At 40.8% G+C, this 18,908-nt stretch overlaps 1 protein-coding gene across 1 annotated transcript in view; it reads right to left on the bottom strand.

Annotated features, from left to right (window-relative positions):
* Positions 1 to 547: 547 nt before the first annotated feature.
* The window catches only part of GTF2A2 (general transcription factor IIA subunit 2), a 36,694-nt gene continuing 18,333 nt past the window's right edge, over positions 548 to 18,908 (bottom strand). The window contains exons 3-4 of the mRNA XM_089652430.1: positions 4,111 to 4,237; positions 548 to 849 (exon numbers count right to left, since the gene is read on the bottom strand). Coding sequence (XP_089508556.1) covers positions 824 to 849; positions 4,111 to 4,237 — 153 coding nt within the window. The 3' untranslated portion in view covers positions 548 to 823. The remainder of the gene's footprint in view (positions 850 to 4,110; positions 4,238 to 18,908) is intronic.

Raw genomic sequence — 18,908 nt, 5'->3', positions numbered from 1 at the left:
TGTTAATACTCATGATGGAGATGTAAACTTGAAGGCGTTACACTTCAATAGACATGGTAGATCATTGTATTTAAGTAGAGCTGTAGGCAAAACCTTTTTTCTTCATTTTAGGATAAAGTAAACAAGGATGTAAATTGTTTTGCGATCTGTGTTGCTTTCGGGAGATTTTGCTTCAATTCCTGTCCTATAGCCAAAACAGAAAGTGAGAGGAAATCCCTGATAATTGAAGGAATCCCTTGAGGCCCCCCAGATCACAGAAATAGTGTCCCTATTGAACTTCCCCTCTATTACTTTTCAAGGGATAACCCAAAATTTGGGGATTTTCTTTTACTTTCAATGAGAATAGTAAACAGGACAATTAGAGAGAGGGTGAATCTCAGGGGGCACACAAAGCAATAAAAAACTGACAGGTATTCTAAATCAAAAAGGTTTGTGTTTAGCTATACTTTACATTCAAAGATCTATTAAAACTACAGCACACATTGAGCTCCTGCTTTTCCATTATGCTCAGGAAACCTTTGAAAGGAATTGAAAGGAATTAAAACGGTTATCTTTCAGCACACATTTATTAAATAAAAGTTTATTTGACATATTTCCCCAAAACAACAAAAAGGCAACTTCACATCTGTATAAAAAAACACTTTTGTAACAACCTTTTGTGTAAATGGAGGTGAGAAATAGACTACCAAAATATTGGAAATCCTGTTTGGATGTGCTAGCTTGTCTGGGAGATCTCAGTGACATAAATAAACAGTCTTGTCCATGGCTCTCAAGGAAAGGTTGTAGTTCAACAGAAACCAATGCAGTTTGTGTTCTGTTCTTCTTACTCCACAGTGTTTGAACCAGTGTCTGAAAATGAAATCAAAGGGTCACTGGTTAAATTTAGTTCTCCAACCCGTAATAGACAGCAGGTAGAACTGCAATGTTCTCAAATTGTACACTTAAAGCTTAACTCTGGAAAAATGGAGAGTTACAGTTAGGTCCATACATATTTGAACACAGGCACAATTTTAGATTTTTTCAGGTATTTACCAAAACATATTCAAGCTATAGTTATATAATGGATATTGGTTGAATGTGAGGGTATGTAAATCCAAATTGGAGGAAGGGTTTACTCTTAACAGTAGCCATCACCCCTTTAAAAAGGGACCAAAAGTAATTGGACAATTGAATAAATAAAATGTTCATTCTTAATATTTTGTTGAGAATCCTTTACTGGCAATGACTGCCTGAAGTCTGGAACCCATGGACATTACCAAAGACTGGGTTTCCTCCTGGTGCTTTGCCGGGTTCCAACTGCAGCTGTCTTCAGTTGTGGGTCTTTCTGCCTTTAGTTTTGCTTTCAGCAAGTGAAATGCATGCTCAGTTGGGTTGAGATCAAGTGATTGACTTGGCCATTGCAGAATATTCCATTTTTTCTTCAAAAGCTCCTGGCTTGCTTTTGCAGTGTGTTTTGGATCATATCCATGTGTACTGTGAAGCGCCGTCCAATCAATGTTGCTGCATTTGGCTGAATCTGGCCTGACAGTATATCTCTAAACACTGCAGAATTCATCCGGCTGCTTCTGTCTTTTGTCACATCAATAAACACCAATGACTCAGTTCCACTGGAAGCCATGCATGCCCATGCCATCACACTGCCTCCACCATGTTTTACAGATGACGTTGTGTGCTTCGGATCATGAGCTGTTCCAAGCCTCCTCTGCACTTTTTTCTTCCCGTCATTCTGGTACAGATTAATCTTAGTTTCATCCATCCAAAGAATGCTTTTCCAGAACTGGTTTGGCTCTTTTAGATTTTTTTTGGCAAAGTATAATCTTGCTTTTCTGTTCTTCAGGCTTATGAATGGTTTGCACCTTGTGGTGAGCCCTCTGTATTTGCTCTCATGAAGTCTTCTCTTGATTGTAGACTTTGACAATGATACGCCCACCTTCTGTAGAGTGTCCTTCACTTGTCTGGATGTTGTGAATGGGTTTTCTTTACCATAGAGAGGATCCTGCGATCATCCACCACTATTGTCTTCCATAGACATCTATGCCTTTTTATGTTGCTAAGCTCACCAGTGCGTTCTTCTTTCCTCAGAATGTACCAAACTGTTGATTTGCCACTCTTAATATTGCCGTTCTCTGACGGATTTGTTTATTTTTTGAAGCCTTACAATGGCCTGTTAACACTTGCATGGGCAGCTCCTTTGAACGCATGATGTAGGCTTTCAGCAGTAGATTGCAAATACTACACTTCGAATCAACTCCAGACCTTTTATCTGCTTAATTGAAGAACTAAGGAGTAGCCCACACCTGGCCATGAAACAGCTTTTGATTCAATTGTCCAATTACTTTTGGTCCCATGAAAAAGGGGGGATGGCTACGGTTAAGAGCTGTAATGCCTAAACCCTTCCTCCAATTTAGATGTACTCATCCTCCAAATTAAACTTGAGTGTGCGCACTCTCAGCCCATATCCATTATATAACTATAGCTTGAATATGTTTTGGTAAATACCTGAGAAAAACTAAAATTGTGCCTGTGTCCAAGTATGTATGGACCTAACTGTATATTTTGCAGTGGGGCTGTGCCTGCGCTGCAAGGGTTAATTGCTTGTTTTGTCTACAGGGGAGGAGGAACACTTACATTTGATACACACTATTAGTTTTGCTTTTTTCATTCAACCAGGGTGCTGAATGAAAACATACGTAAGATTCCTGCATCCACACAAGCAATGTAGGTGGAGAAACCTTCCCCCACTGTGCTACAGTAATAGGTCCATCTAACAATTGGCTTCTGTCGAAAAAGGGAGGCCACACAGATCGAAATTTGGCTGGTTCCTGCTGAACTGGCTGAATTTCAATACGTGTGTACCCGGGTTTACTTGCCTGATTCTCCACTCCCCTGACAGATGGCGCTCACCCACACTGTGGTGGTATATTGTCCACTGGGGTCAACACATCCAGTGCAGGGCTATGTATCCTGCATTGGACTTTCTTGACATTCAGACCCTAGACTGCTGAAGAGTGAGGGAGAAGCTGCAGGGACCAGTCTGGCAGTGGGGAGGAGCAAAAGATGAGGTCAGCAAATCTTTTACTGTTCCCTTAGCCCAGGGCTTGAAAAATTTGCTTTAAATCTAGGAGCGAGCTAAAAAAGTTAGCAGTTGTTTTTTTTATTTTGGCCAACGGCTTTATTTTCAATGACGGAGATGGCAGATCTGGAATTTGCGTATGAAGGGGACTGAGACGGCTTGTTAGGGCTGAGGTATTTGATGTGTGTGTGTGGCATGCTGTGTGGGGTGGACTCTGCTTGCCTCTAGAGCAACGTGTGGGTACTAGCAGGGAGGAGGAGAGGTGGCCACAGTATGCACGGATTGGCTGGTGTCAAGGAAGAGGGGAGTGGGGAAGAGACTTTCTGCACAGCGGTGGTGGGTCTGCTGCGGGAAGGTGCACGGGGGTTCCAGTTTGTGACGAGGAAGGGAGAAACTTTGGCTCTGCTGCGGTAAGCAGCAGAGCTGTATTTTTTTGTTGTTGGATGTTTGATGTGGATCGGCTGCCTGGCACATGGAGCTTCATGTCTGGAGCGTTGGGCAATGGGAGTTGCTCGCGCCTAGTGCTGGCGGTGAGTGGGTTGGTGGAAGCTCAGGTGCCAGGATGTGGTTTCGCTTCTGGTTGCCACGGCGACCTGGGATTTGTCAAGCCCTGCCCCCCCCCATATACCCTGGGTGTGGTTTTCACCCCCCTTTTTCTATATGCACCCTGCCCCCCTCCCCCATATAAAAATTGTCCTGTCCTCCACCTCTATATACGCCCCAGGTTTGGTCCTCCCCCCTGTATACACCATAGGTCTGGTCCTCGCTGGGCCCCAAAACCCGCCATGCCCATTTTTTCTGCTTTCAATGCATCAACTACATGGACAACTTGTTAACTTGCTGCCTAATATATCCCACCGACTTTCAGTTGTAACGGGATAATCAGGGTTATTCACTTAACCGGTTTTATTTTCATAAATATATATAAAAATTTTAATCTGGGAGTCTAAAGTGAGTATTCTATTTTTTAATGTTTTAAAATAAGAGCCTCATTTAATAAAAAAAAAAAAAAAATTGTGCCATTAAAACAAACTTACTTTTCCCATCACAGGCTACAATTTTTACTTTATCCACCTTCACCAGGTCAGTCACTTCTCTGAACTCGACATCATTTAGAACAAAGGTCCAGACGTTATCACAAAACCGATATGTATTTAATGATCCCTTATTAAAAAGAAAAAGATAAAATTAGTTGTTAGATTTATTTTGCCAAAAGTAAATGGACAGACTTAACTGTGAAAACACAGCAACAAAGAAATGTAGGCATTATGCAGAAAAGCTGTGCTCTCAGCATACAGCATTATTGCATGCCACGTCCACAGCTCTGGCATGAACCAAGACAATGTAATAGCCGCTTATGATGCAAAATACATTTGGCTATGTAACGCGAAAAATGAAACTTCACCAAGTCTATGGATTATAAAGCAGTCTTCCTTGAGTTATGCAAATAAATCTTTTTACACTTCTACGGTGTTCCACATATCATTAGGGAAACACCAATACATCCTCCTCTTAGTGGCTCATAAAGACAACACTTTGAGCAGGATAAGCCAAGCACAAATAATGTTCACAAACTCAGAAGTGTGCTGCTGCAAATGTAACGCACCTCAAAAACGCAATGCAATTACAAAAGACCGCACATCTGTTATTTGTCCAGCATTTGCAGACTGTTACAAAAAGGACATTTAAAGTATTATTAAATCCCAAACCAAAAATGTAATATATATATTGCAGCTTAATCAGATGTAGTGGCTGTATTTTTTTTTTTTTTTAGACTTTTTCTTTCCCCCCCTCTGCTTTCACCTGGTGATCTGGCCAGTAACACGACTACTGTTTATAGACACCAACCACATAGACAGATGGATCAAAATTCAGCCGGTTCAGCAGGAATAGTCTGAATTTCAATCTGTCAATCGACTTCAGTATCACCAGCCTGTCAAGTTTCCTTTGTGCAATCACTGCCAGCGGCTATAGCTACCAGAGTGATCATTGTAATCTGATGGTTGGGAAACCTTCCGTCAACCCTGAATGTGTTGATGGGGGAAAATGAGAAATTTTCCTCCCTTCAACCTGTAGTTGAAGGAAAGAAAACTGTATAATGTATGGCTTGCTTTAGAAGTACAAAGAGGTTAACATACACTAACAAATTGAAGCTGAACTCCATTGAATACTTTATAATCAGTTACAGCAAACTGTTTTTTATTCCTTTTTTCAGGATAAAGGTTTTCATAAATAAAAGCTGACCAGTTTAATTAGTTTTAATACAGACCTTTTCCAACACACTTTTTTCATGTAAAAATAAATCAATATTTTTTCCTAGAAAATGTAGTTAGAACTCCAGAACATTGTATATTTTTTAAAGCAAAAGCCCTAGAAAAAAAAAATCGTTTAGGTCACACGGTATTTGTGCAGCGGCTTTCAAACGTCATTTTTTTTGGAAAAAATACTTTTTTGAATTTTAATTGCAGAAAAACACAATAGAATACCGAATTGTTTGGTGATATAGAAGATTGTTATACCAAGTAAATAGAAACCAAACATGCAAAGCTTTAAAACTGCGCACTCCCATGCAACAGCAAAAAACTACGTAAATTTGATTATACATAGGCGACACTTTAAAAGCTTCTACATGTTACCACTTTTAGGTGGTCTGGTGCTAGAATCAACATTCACAGCGGTACCTCACGTGTGGTTTGATCGCCATTTAAGCGTGTGGGAACGACATGTGCATTTGCGTGCAAGCATGGGGGGGGGGGGGGGGGTGTTTTGGTTGGGGTACTTAAAAAAAATAAATAAAAAGGAACAGTGCAAAAATAAGAGGAAAAATTGTAATCACTTTTATTGTTATCACAGGGAATATAAAATATCCCGTGACAGCAATAGGCAGACTGCTAGACCCCAGATCTCTCCTCTACCCTTGATCATACCAAGATCAGTGCGATCCGATGCTTTTTTCAAACCACTAAGGGTTTGTTTACAATCAGAGGAACTGGAAGTGATGACATGCTCAACGCTTCTGGTTTCTTAGACTATAGAGATGATCAGAGCAATCCAGACTCTGATCAGCTCCATGGTCAGCCGGCAGAAACAACAGCTGCACTCTTGGGTTCCCTGATGGGATGGGAGAGCACAAGAGAGCCTTGGAAGGCTGTGGGAGGAATACTCCCTCCCTCCCTCTGTAAAAGCAATTCAGCAGCTAATTAGCTGCTAGGATTGCTTTTACAAGAAAACCAACCGCTGGCTGAAAAAAAAAAATCCAAAAACAACAGCGGGATGATGCCTGCAGCTACAGGCATCATCCCAGTATACCCACTCAAAGTCCAGCTACATACGTGTACATCACTGGTCTGCAAGTGGTTAGGCACCCCTGTCAGTGTTAAATGGTCCATATCAACCCTGTAACTGCTAGAGAGCTTTTCTGCTGAAAAACAACAGACTTACTTACTATCTGGACAGACATATGAAAATAAAAGAACTGGAATGAAGAATTTTTGAGCCAAGTTAAGCTGTTGCGTATAGCCTCCAAACTGCACAATTTCCCTTGGAAAATTAAACAAGGAATCTACTTTCTGCAAGCAATTTGTTCACCATTCCACCATTTTTATTTGCAGAGTTTTCTTTTGAACAGCACAACCAGCACATCTTTAGACAGGCATTTGCTAATACAACAGAGATTAAATACATATATGGGAATGGCCTTACCTACCAAAAATTCTATTAGGTATCCTGTTCTGCCAGATTTCTAATCCATGCAATCCTGTCACAAACCATAGGCCATGACCACAGACTTTTTTTCTACTGCAGTTAAGGTAAAAGTTTAGTTCAAGACAGTGAAAGAGTAACAGTTCAATGGTGAATTTATATGTGCTTCTCCCCCAGACAGCATGGTTCATCAGTAAGATTTCCCACACTGTCTTGTCGATTTCCAGTGATCATGTTTGTGGATGATTTTGTTCATTTGTTTGTTCATGTCAGGATCCTTTACCTCCCTAGTGGTCTGATTATGTCCATATTTCTGTGCTCAAAGCGGTACATTTTTTTGCATGGAAATATGTTGTTTTATTGTAGGCCTGTAATTCTTAGGAATAACTCACTGAAATCTGTCTGAACAAGAGTCTAGTAAACATCCCGGGTATGATACAATTTGAAACACAAAATCATAAAATTATAATATAATAAATAATCATAAAAAATAATATAAATAATAAATTTACTTCAATAAATGTACTCAAATCAAAAACATTGAAATTTGAAATCGAGCCCCAAGTTCGCACATCACGGAGCTTAGTCGCAAAATCGTTTTCAGTGTGACGACTAATTTCCCCACGAATCATTATCACTCAATTCTGCAAGTAGTTCTAATTTACTATAGGGTAAAATATACAGTAAGCGCTCAACAATAGTGGCAGCAGCTGAACATAAAGGAAAACGCATATAAAGTCCCACAATTCATATATATAAAAATGCAGCGCTTGAAAAAAAGTGATAATAAAACACAGTCCAGTGAAAAAAGTGCTCCGTGTTTCCTAGTGCAAATGGTAAAAATTTACACTAACCAGACAGCGTAAAAATATACGCATGTGTATATGTATCCTGTAGAATCCCCTTCTCCACTCAGATCTGGTCAAATGAATAGCCGGAAAAGGTAGACATCCTACGCCCTCATGTGGTGAAAGAGTGGTCCAGCAGATCAGAGCGATGCCAATCAGAGTAAGCCTCCCCCTTCACAGGAGTTGACAAGGAGATCCCTTGGGGCTGTAAAAGTTGAGGAAGCTCCTCACAGGGGACACAGGGAAGTATTCATAGTGTAGTAGGTAAGGGTTTATTAGAAAAACATAGGTGCACAGTGAACAGGGTATAGGCAGGTATGGATGAACACACTGACCCCTTGGTATTAAAGATGGCCGCCGGGCCTCCTCGTGGCACCGGCGGCTTAGTGTCAACGGCGTCCTAGGTCCCAGCTGACGCGTTTCGTGCGCACGCACTTCAGAGGTGGAACAAGGACCGCCGTGACCGTCTCCTCTAACGTATATACCGTATCTGGCGCATGCGCACTAATGCGGCGCCATCTTGCCGAGGTCCGAGCGTCCGCAATCATCAAGTGCGCATGCGCGGGTGCCATTTTACCATGGGCAAAGATGAATGCAGGCATCTAAACAGCAGCTCCCTACTAGTGGAGTCCGGGCGTCCGTATTGCGCAACCGCGCATGCGCGGGCGCCATTTTGCCATATGCCAAAAGACAAAATACCCAGCGCTGACAGAGACAATATTAATAATATCGGACGTCATACACGCTGTGATAGAATTAAATGTTAGATGGTATTGTGTGGGAAACCCCCACAGGAGGCATCCAATGTGGAATAATGTTTAGGAGAGGAGAATTTAAACAAATTCCCAAAGAATGTGAACTGGCCGGGACAAGGGCTCATAGGGTTGATAATAAATGAACCGGTGTCCTAAATAGGGGCCAATGGGTCCATAAACCCCATAGAGTGAACCAATTGTTAAAATGTAAATTTTAATCTAATAGGGTGTCGAGCCCTATACCTAGGTAATAATCCTATGTATTAGGACAAAGCAACATGGTAAAATGGCATTTTGAAAAATATAAAATACCTGTCACATGGAGGTTCAAGCCCATAATGACGAGGTAAATAAACAGAAAAAAATATAAAATACACGCTTATGTTCAACACCAAAATAAATAAAAGTACTAAGAAAGACATGTGTCATAAGCATGTATCATAAAATGCAAAATACACAAAGGCTGGGGATGGATATAATCCGGTTCTATTAGGCGTCCTTGATGGGTGTGTAGATAATGAGGTTACACTAGTGTAAGGTTACCATACGCATGAAGTTAAAAATAAAATTTAAAATAAAATTTAAATATATAGTAGCTCCCCGTTAACCCAAAGATGTAACCAGCATAGTTTCGTGTGTCAGTGTCATACAATTGACCCTCGTGGGTTCAGCTGTTATCAATATAGCAGTTGACGTCAAGCTCAATATTCAAGCCTGCGGGGTGCAAAGTGTCCAATTCAAAAATATATTTAGTCTCCATCTGTGAGACCGCCCTGGTCTTAAAGGTTCCTCTCCAGTGTGCGGTTACTACATCAATGCCAACGAATCTCAGACTGGAGGGGTCTCTATGGTGATGTTTCCTATAATGGAGGGACAGGGAGTGTTCCTTGTACCCCTTTTTTATGTTGTTGACATGTTCCCGGAGGCGGTCCCTAAGCCGCCTAGTTGTCCTCCCAATGTATTGCTTGGAGCAAGGGCATTCTAATAAGTATACAACATACCTACTGTTGCAACAAATGAATTTTTCAATATTGTAAGATTTCTTAGTCTGGTTAGAGGCGAAAGTGTCTATCTTTCTCTTCCTCACCCCATTGCACTTGCAAGAAATGCATTTGTTGCATGGATAGAAACCTGTGTAACTAAACAGAGAGGGAGATGGTGTGGGCAAAGAGACCACGTTAGGAGCTATTTTATCTCGCAGAGTAGATGACCTGCGGAAGATAACTTCAGGTTTATCCGGGAGTATCTTAGCGAGCGTGGAATCAGCCTTCAGGATCCCCCAATTATTAGTGATATGTTTTATGGATCTATACTGGGCCGAGAATGTGGTGATAAATGGACAGACCAAAGTTTTAGATGGTTTAGTCTGGATACTCAATAATTCCTGTCTGTCCGTATTAGCTATTAATTCCATAGTGCCATCTAACATCGCCTTGTCATAACCTTTTTCAAGGAATCTATCTTTAAGGATATTAGCCTGCGTGTGAAAGGCATCAATGCTGGTGCAGTTTCTCCTAAGTCTAAGGAATTGTCCTTTCGGAATTCCTGCCAACCAGCTGGGGTGGTGACAGCTTCCTAGGGGAATAAAGCTGTTACGATCGGTGGGCTTGAAAAAGGATTTTGTAGCAATATGCCCCTCTAGATTTAATAAAGTAAGGTCTAAAAAATCAATTTCTGTATTGCTGTAGTTATATGACAATTTGATATTAACCGTATTATTATTGAGAGTGGTGAAAAAATTAATGAGGGACTGCTCCGTGCCATTCCAAAATAAAAGTACGTCGTCGATGTACCGCTTAAAGAAAAGTAATTCGGGCCAGTCCATAGCATAATATTGTCCTCCTCCCAAAAGGACATAAACAGGTTTGCCAAGCTGGGGGCAAACTTTGCCCCCATGACTTGACCTGCAGATAGTACTTACTATCGAACCACATATAATTTTTTGACATGGCAAAGTCCAGGAGTTCTAGTATAAAATCAATATGTGGGGAGAGTAACGAACTCTCATGTGTGAGATAGTGTTTGGCAACAATCATCCCATCTTTATGATTGATGTTGCTATACAACGCCTCAACATCCGCTGTGACCAGAAAGGCGGATGGAGGGATACAGATATCTTTAATAGAGTTGAGAACATGCTTAGTGTCTCTTAAATAGGATGGAGTGTGGAGTACTAATGGTTGTAAATGCTGGTCAATATAGGCGCCTATTCTTGAGCAGAGTGAGTCGATGCCACTCACTATCGGCCTACCTGGTGGTTTTAATGGATTCTTATGTACTTTTGGCAAGATATATAGGACCGGAAGGCGGGGAGCCTTAGGGCACAAAAATTCCTTCTCTTTCTTATTGATGATGGAACCATCATACCCATTTTTAATAATGGTCTTAAGGATGCGTTTATATCCAGGCAAGGAATCTTTATGAAGCAATTGATAAGTTGACGCATCCCCAAGGATATTATACACTTCTGCTGTGTAATCACTCTTATTCAGAACCACAACCCCTCCGCCCTTGTCCGCTGGTCTTACTACAAGGTCTTTTTTCTCCAAAAGAGATTTGATGGCTGCATCGGTTATGGGGTCCTTATATATTCTCTTGGGCGGGAGATTTTTTAGGTCTTTCAATACTTGGTCTTTAAATAAACCCACAGCAGAATTACTCTGTGGTGGGGGGTTGAAAGTGGATGCATTAGCAAGGGAGGTGTACTGACCGGAGGGTTGTTTAGAGATAGGGTTATTCAGAAAATATCTTTTGATGGATAACTTTCTTGCAAATTTCTGGATGTCAATAAAAGCCTGGAATTTATTCATAGGCCTAGCAGGGGCAAATTTCAAGCCTTTATCAAGGAGAATGAGTTCATTATCAGAAAGGGGAGTTGCACTAAGATTAAAAATGCCCTTCCCTATCAAGTTCTCCTTCGTTTTGTTGGATCTATTGATTCTCCTCCCTCCCCTTTTGCCTCTATATTGTCGCTTCGTTTTCGTACCCTGCCTCTCTCTAAAAAATGATGGCCATTATTGGTGCGGGTATCTGGAGTTCTGGGGGTGGGAGGTGCGTAATACTCCTCATATGGTGGTCTCCAATATTGATTTTGGTAGTCACGGGGGTACTGATCTCTATAATACCCTTGTTGTGGGGAATTATAATAGTGATAATCATTTCGGTTATCAAAAGGAATTCCTCTGCGAATGAGCAGGGCCCTGGTGATGATTGTTCTTATAGTAAGTTTTACGTTTATTAGGTTTATTGGGTTTATGCTGGGTATTATATGAGACAGGATTTCCCTGTTTAGGATGAGCGTTTGGATGCCATCTGTTATCCCTAGACCCAATATTCCTATCTGATAGTTCCGCTAGTGGTTGAAATTTCTGGGTGGTGATGTTATAGCCTACCTTATTTGAGTTGGAAGGTCTCACCTTGCTCTGTAAATTAGTGGGATTTTGCTGACCTTGTTTATGAGCCGGGGTAGAGGGTAGATGGGATCCACTGCTACCTGCCATATTATTGGTGTCCAAAGTTTGCCATTAGTAAAAATAATTTTACTATTAGTTTGCCATAGTAAAATAGTTCTAATTTACTATCGCTGTTCTCTAGCCGGTCTAAAACCGCTTCTGACCTAAAGGGACGCTTTTTGGACACCATGGAAGTTTCTCAGTTTCCAGGCAGAAAGAACAGTAAAAATGCAGACAGGGCACAGGACAAAGCACTAGGGACAAAATGTATGTGAAATGGTTTGATACAGTAATGTTACACTATTAAATAAATGTCACATTTTTACCCCCCCCCCCCCCACATGTCCCGACGCTCACAGGGAATGGAACCTGGAAGACGGATGCATCAGCCGGAGGAGATGGCTGGGGACGCTGCAGGGGGACATCACGGGAGCACAGGACAAGGTAAGTGCTGGAGGGATCCCAGAGCAACGCTGCAGGGTAATCCCGAGTGTAGCTCGGGGTTACCACTTCTGGTAATGAAAGTTATCCCCGAGCTACACTTGGGAATACCGCCAGGGGGTTAAGGAGCTCATAACCTTCTCCCATGACATCACTCCCTTGCTGGCCAAAGCAGTAAGATGTTTTGTCACTGTTCTCTCATTAGCATGCAATGTTTTACAACTCCAAAATCGAAGAAAAAAAAAATAAATAAAGCTGTGTAAAATATACATAAAAGCTGAATGTAATGGATTGGAAATTTCAAAAACCCATATCTTGTTCACAATAGAAAACATCACATTTTTAACCTAAGAAAATGTACCATTTTTTTAAAAAAATAGGGTCATTTTGAAATTTATGGCAGCAACACATCTCAAAAAAGTTGGGACAGGGCAACAATGTAAGTGGTACCAGTGTCGTAGAGCTGGAAGAGCATTTTGCAACTAATTAGTTTAATTGGCAACAGGTCAATAACATGATTGGGTATAAAAAGAGCATCCTAGAGAGTGTCTTAGAATTAAAGATGGGCAGACGTTTAGCAATCTGTGAAAAGCTGTATCTAAAAATTGCTGAACAATTTCAAAATAACGTTACGTAAAATTGCAAGGACTTGGCTGAAATGCAAAATTGGATACCGGTGATCTTCAGGCCCTCAGATTGCCCTCCATCAAAAACAGGCATGATTCTGTGATGGACATCAACTACGTGGGCTCAGGAATACTTCCAAAACCACTGTCTGTGAACACAGTTTGTTGTGCCATCCAAAAATGCAAGTTAAAGCTCTATCATGCCAAGAAACCATATCTGAACATAATCCAGCTCAGTAAAAAATGCTGCGTGTCTGATGGTATATAGTGTGTATGGAATGGGCAGCTTGCATATCCAGAAAGGCACCATCAATGCTGAAAGACATATCCAGGTTTTAGTGAAGCATATGCTCAGGCAAGATTGGGACAACATTCCTCTTCCAAAACCCCAGCAACTCATCTCCTCAGTTTCCAGACGTTTACAGAGGGTTGTTAAAAGAGGGGATGCTACACTTTGGTAAACACAGCCATGTCGCAACTTTTTTGGAATTGGGATTGTAAGTGTATTTGCCAGTGAGGGAGTTATATCCTTTAGGGTATGTCTTAGGTTGCACTTTGCTGATTCCTTTGCTGGCACCACCTTCTCAAAATGACCAGTGTGACATAAATTGTCTTACTTTCCTCTTCCAGTCTGAACGATAGCATTCAAGGAATTACAGGAGGCCAGCACAAAGACAGACTTCAGAACCATTTAAAAACACACTAAATTAGTAATGTTCCTAATTATTTTACTCTTTAAAGCTGAAGTTGTTTTTTTTTTTTGGTACTGTTGGTGTATATCCCATTACTTGCAGGAGGCTGCCTCTTTTAAAAATCTTCCCTTTAATGCCTCTTTCATAGCCGCCAGAGGCTGCCCTAAGTGGCTGGTCTTCCGGCATTATGACAGTCAGCAGCAGCCATTGGTATTGAGAAATGTTGCGCCGTTTACCCTAAAAAAAAAGCTTTAAACTTACATTTATAGTACAAAAGCCTATTGTGCTGTATAGTAGCAAAGAACATGATATAGCTAAACAAAGCAACTTTACTATAGACTGTAGTAAGCTCCAAGTACTGTTACTTGTCATAAAGATAATTTTCAAGAGCTGAATATTACATGGAATGAAATTAAAGATCATGATCGCAAATTAGAAGTCTTAGTTCTTACTGAGCTAAGCCCTGACAACACAACCCAGAAAAAATATGTGGTTTTCAGACTTGTGAAGTCTGCAAACTAGACTTGTGAAGTAATGAATAACTTGCATGAGGAGACTTTTATATAGCAAACGTGCTCCATCTACTGGCACAACTCCTAAATGAACAGTTTACACGTTATATAAAAATTTTACTGGTGAAATCATTTTCATCAATTTACATTTTTTTTAGTTAAGGCGTAGTAGAAAGTTTTGGCAGATAAGTCACACAATTAAATAGAAACGCCAATATTCCTGTGTAGTAAAAAGCAGGTTGCGAAGGTTTAACAAATAGCTTTGCCTGATTGCTCCGGGTAGATATCTGTCCACTGACCACCATTTAACTCTAAAAACTTCTAAGAAAATAAGGAGTCAATAGTACAAACTGGAGGTAAGATTTCTGATAGTGCTCTGTAAAGTACAATAAAAAAAAGCAATATACAAAGAGTCTTTTTGATTACATTAAAAAAAAAAAAAATAATAATAATATCAAATATATCAGCTACCGATTCGAACGTAAAGATCATTTTCAAAGCGATACTTCAGAGTTTTTTTGTTTTTTTTTTAAACAACAAACATGTTATACTTACCTGCTTTGTGCAATGGTTTTGCACAAAGCAGCCTCAATCCTCCTCTCTTCAGGTCCCTTCCTGGCTTCTGCCTCCTGGAGGAGAGCAGGCAGTGTTCTGAGCACAGCAGGAGAACTGACCACACTGCGTTTTCATGCCTAGTGTGGTCCATTTTTAATAGGAAAGCAGAAGGACTGGCAGGAACACCAGGGATTTTACACAAAGGAAACCGTACACAGAGAATGGGATACTTTTTCATACAAATATATGGTACAACAGACATATCAGGAATATAAAATGTTGGATTTACATATTCTTTAATGCACATACATAAAAACTGTAGCTGCTGACTTTTAATAAAAAGGACACTCACCTGTCCCAGGATCCAACAATGTCCTGACCCTACCAGTTTCTTCACCTGGCTTCAGTCCCTGGCACCAGCATAGTGACTGTGGGCATCCGGCTGTGACTGCTATCTGCTTCGCAGCCATATACTCATTGCGCATGCGCGAGCCGTGCTGCACTATTTGAATGGTCTCACAGCTTTCTGGGACCTGTAACATGTGTAATGTCCCAAAATGTGTAGAAAAGGAGGAGGAGCAGGAGGAGGAAGGGGAACTTCGGATTTAATGTACGGTATTATGTATTAGGGCAGCCAGTTCATCAAGAATAGGCTGAAAACGAATGCCAATAGAAGAGGAAAACTTTTTTTTTTTCTTTAACCGCTTCCATACCTGGCACTTTTACCCCCTTCCTGCCCAGGCCATTTTTCAGGTTTCAGCGCTCTCACACTTTGAATGACAATTGTGCAGTCATACAACACTGTACCCAAAACGTAAATTTTATCATTTTCTTCACACAACTAGAGCCTTCTTTTGGTGGTATTTAATCAACACTGGGGTTTTTATGTTTTGCTAAATTAACATCAAAGACCGAAAATTTTGAAAAAAAACCCCACGTTTTTTTTGTTATAAAAGTTTGCAAATAAATAATTGTTCTTCATAAATTTAGGCCCAGATGTATTCTACTACATTTCTTTGGTGAAAATAACCCAAATTAGTATTTATTATTTAGTTTGTAGGAAAGTTATAGAGTTCACAAACTATGGGATATATCTGAAAATTGATCAATCCTGAAGTACTGACAGCCAATCTAATTTCTTGAGGTCCAAGAATGTCAGAACAGTACAGATATCCCCCAAATGACCCCTTTTTGCAGAGTAGACAGCCCGACGTACTTCATAAGAGGCATGGCGAGTTTTTTGAAGTTGTAATTTTTTTGTAAATTTTTCTGAAAATGTTAATTATTCTCGCTATTTTTTTTCTTTACATACTGTCACCAGTGCAGTACAGCATCATCATATAACTGGCATGGCGGTGATCAGGGACACTGACTGGTGACAGTACAACAAAAAAAAAGGTTTTAATTTTTTATTAAATTGTCTTCTCTTAAGATTTTTTTTTCATATTTTACTATGACCAAAGTAGTATAATGTTACCATAGTAACATTGTACTACTTTGGGGAAGTGATCAGTATTTTTTTTTACACAATTTGCTTATAGCAAAGAATTACTTTGCTATAAGCAAGCATTTACCTGAATGACATCAATTCATTAAGGTTTTTTTTTTGTGCTCAGCTGTGATTTGGCCACGGCTAATCACGACACAGCTGAGCTGTCATTGGCCCAGCTTGTGCATGTGATCGCTGTGACCATTCACAGCTAGAGACACTTGTATACAATGGATGGCATGAAAGGAAGCCATCCATTGTATATAACTGTCATGTGACCTGCTGTAATTGTTCACAGCAGGTCACATGGTACTGGCAATGGGGCCGGTACTTAGATCTGTCATCGGCCGTGTCCAAGGTACAGGGCCGGTGACAGATCGCGCCGCAGAGAGCACTGCGCATGCCTGAAAGGACGCCATATGGTGTCCACCCAGAGGGACGAGCTATAGCCAGATGGCGGCCGAGCGGCAACTGGTTAATGCAGTACGCCACAATGCACCAATTGACAGTGCCATTGCTTTACTGTGTGTTGAGGTAATGCATTAAAAAAAAGAATATTACTGCAATGAATAGATCTGAAGACTAACTATACTTTCAATATTAACACTGCACCATGACTCAAACTCCCAGCACCTCTGCCACTGCACCCCCAAACTGCAACCAGTCGATAACACTGCAAAAACACACACTTATTCACTCGCAGTCACCCCACTGAAATGCATTTCTATATACAGCCCATTCAAAGAATGGGCATACTTTTGTCAGTATTAATACAAGGCTCAAAAAAATTAAAAAGAACACTTTTCAATCAGAGTATAGCATCAAGTCAATTAAGCTCCCGGGATAGTGATCTGGTCAGTTAAGTAGCAGAGGGGGTTGTTGATCAGTTTTAGCTGCTTTGGTGTTAATTAAATTAACGAAAGGTGCACTAGATGGGCAACAATGAGACCATCCCCAAAAACAGGAATGGTTTTACAGGTGGAAGCCATGGACTTTTTATCCCTACACATCTTTTCTGACTGTTTTTCACTAGTTTAGCATTTGGTTAGGGTCAGTGTCACTACTGGTAGCATGAGGCGATACCTGGACCCTACAAAGGTTGCACAGGCAGTCCAACTCCTCCAGGATGGCACATCAATATGTACCATTGCCAGAAGGTTTGCTGTGTCTCCCAGCACAGTCTCAGGAGCATGGAGGAGATTCCAGGAGACAGGCAGTTACTTTAGAAGAGCTGGACAGGGCCATAGAAGGTCCTTAACCCATCAACAGGACTGGTATCTGCTCCTTTGTGCAAAGAGGAACAGGATGAGCACTGCCAGAGCCCTACAAAATTATCTCCAGTAGGCCACTGGAGTGAATGTCTCTGACCAAACATTCAGAAACAGACTTCACGAGGGTGGCCTGATGGCCCAACATCCTCTAGTGGACCCTGTGCTCACTGCCCGGCACCATAGAGCTTGATTGGCATTTGCCATTAAACACAAGATTTGGCAGGTCTGCCACTGGCACCCTGTGCTTTTCACAGATGAGAGCAGGTTCACCCTGAGCGAGAGTATGCAGGCAGCTCCTGGGAGGATGAAGAAAATGATACCATTGAATGGCCCCCATGCTCGCCTGACCTAAATCAAATAGAACACCTCTGGGATATCATGTTTCAGTCCATCAGATGCCACCAGGTTGCACCTCAGACTTTCCTGGAGCTCAGTGATGCCCTGGTCCAGATCTGAGAGGAAATACCCCAGGACACCATCCGTCATCTCATTAGCAGCATGCCCCGATGTGGTTAGACATGCATACAAGCACGTGGGGGCATACAAACTATTGAGTACCATTTTGAGTTGCTGCAATGAAGTTTCAGAAAAATGGACTAGCCTGCTGCATCATTTTTTCACTTTGATTTTAGGGGTGTCGTTGAATTCAGTCCTCTGTAGGTTGATAATTTTCATTTCCATCAAACGATGGGGCATCTTTGCATTCCTAAAACATTACCCAGTCCATATGAGTATAGATATCCAGCATGGTATTTTTCCCCATTGAGATCGGATGTGTTTTCAAAGTGTTCCTTTAATTTTTTTGAGCAGTGTATATTACACCCATTCACACTCTATTTCATCAGTTGTACAAAGTGAATATTTTATTAAATTGTTTTCTATACATTTATACCATCATATTTATTACACAATCATACAGATTTGATATTATGGTATTTTATTGCTAGTTATTATCATTTTTTACCATTTATATAAATTGATATTCTGCTTTGTACTAATTTTGACTTGGACATAACACTTTCAATATCAATTTTTTTTCCATACTGGTTTAAGCTGCATATTTACATTTGTTAAATTTTTTTTTCTTTTATTAAACTAATTATGCAATAATATACTGGCATAAAAACTGTACACCATTACCGTATTATTTAAAGTGATATTTTTTTTTTTTGCATTAAAATAAAACCCATCCCATTTCTCCATCCTCCCCCTTCCCAATGTGATAGGGGAGAATAGATCCAGCAAAGTGTACAGCTGCATCTCTTCTACCCTCTCCCTCTTTACAAAAGGACTCGAACAGCAGCAGGAGCCATTGGCTCTTGCTGCTGTCAATCAAATGCAGCAAGGAGGAAGTGGGGACAGTGCTAAGACCCACTGTGTGAGTCTATGGAGCACGGCTACAAAAAGACACACAGCTCGGCTTATTATGGTGACACACAAAGAAGAGACAAGGAGGAGCCAAGATCGCCAGCGGGGGACCTGAGAAGAGGAT

Source organism: Staurois parvus, unplaced genomic scaffold (assembly GCF_062004578.1).
Source record: "Staurois parvus isolate SC_StPar_1 unplaced genomic scaffold, SC_StPar_1.0 ptg000682l, whole genome shotgun sequence".
Lineage (NCBI taxonomy): Eukaryota > Metazoa > Chordata > Amphibia > Anura > Ranidae > Staurois > Staurois parvus.
This window is presented reverse-complemented; position numbering and strand designations above follow the sequence as displayed.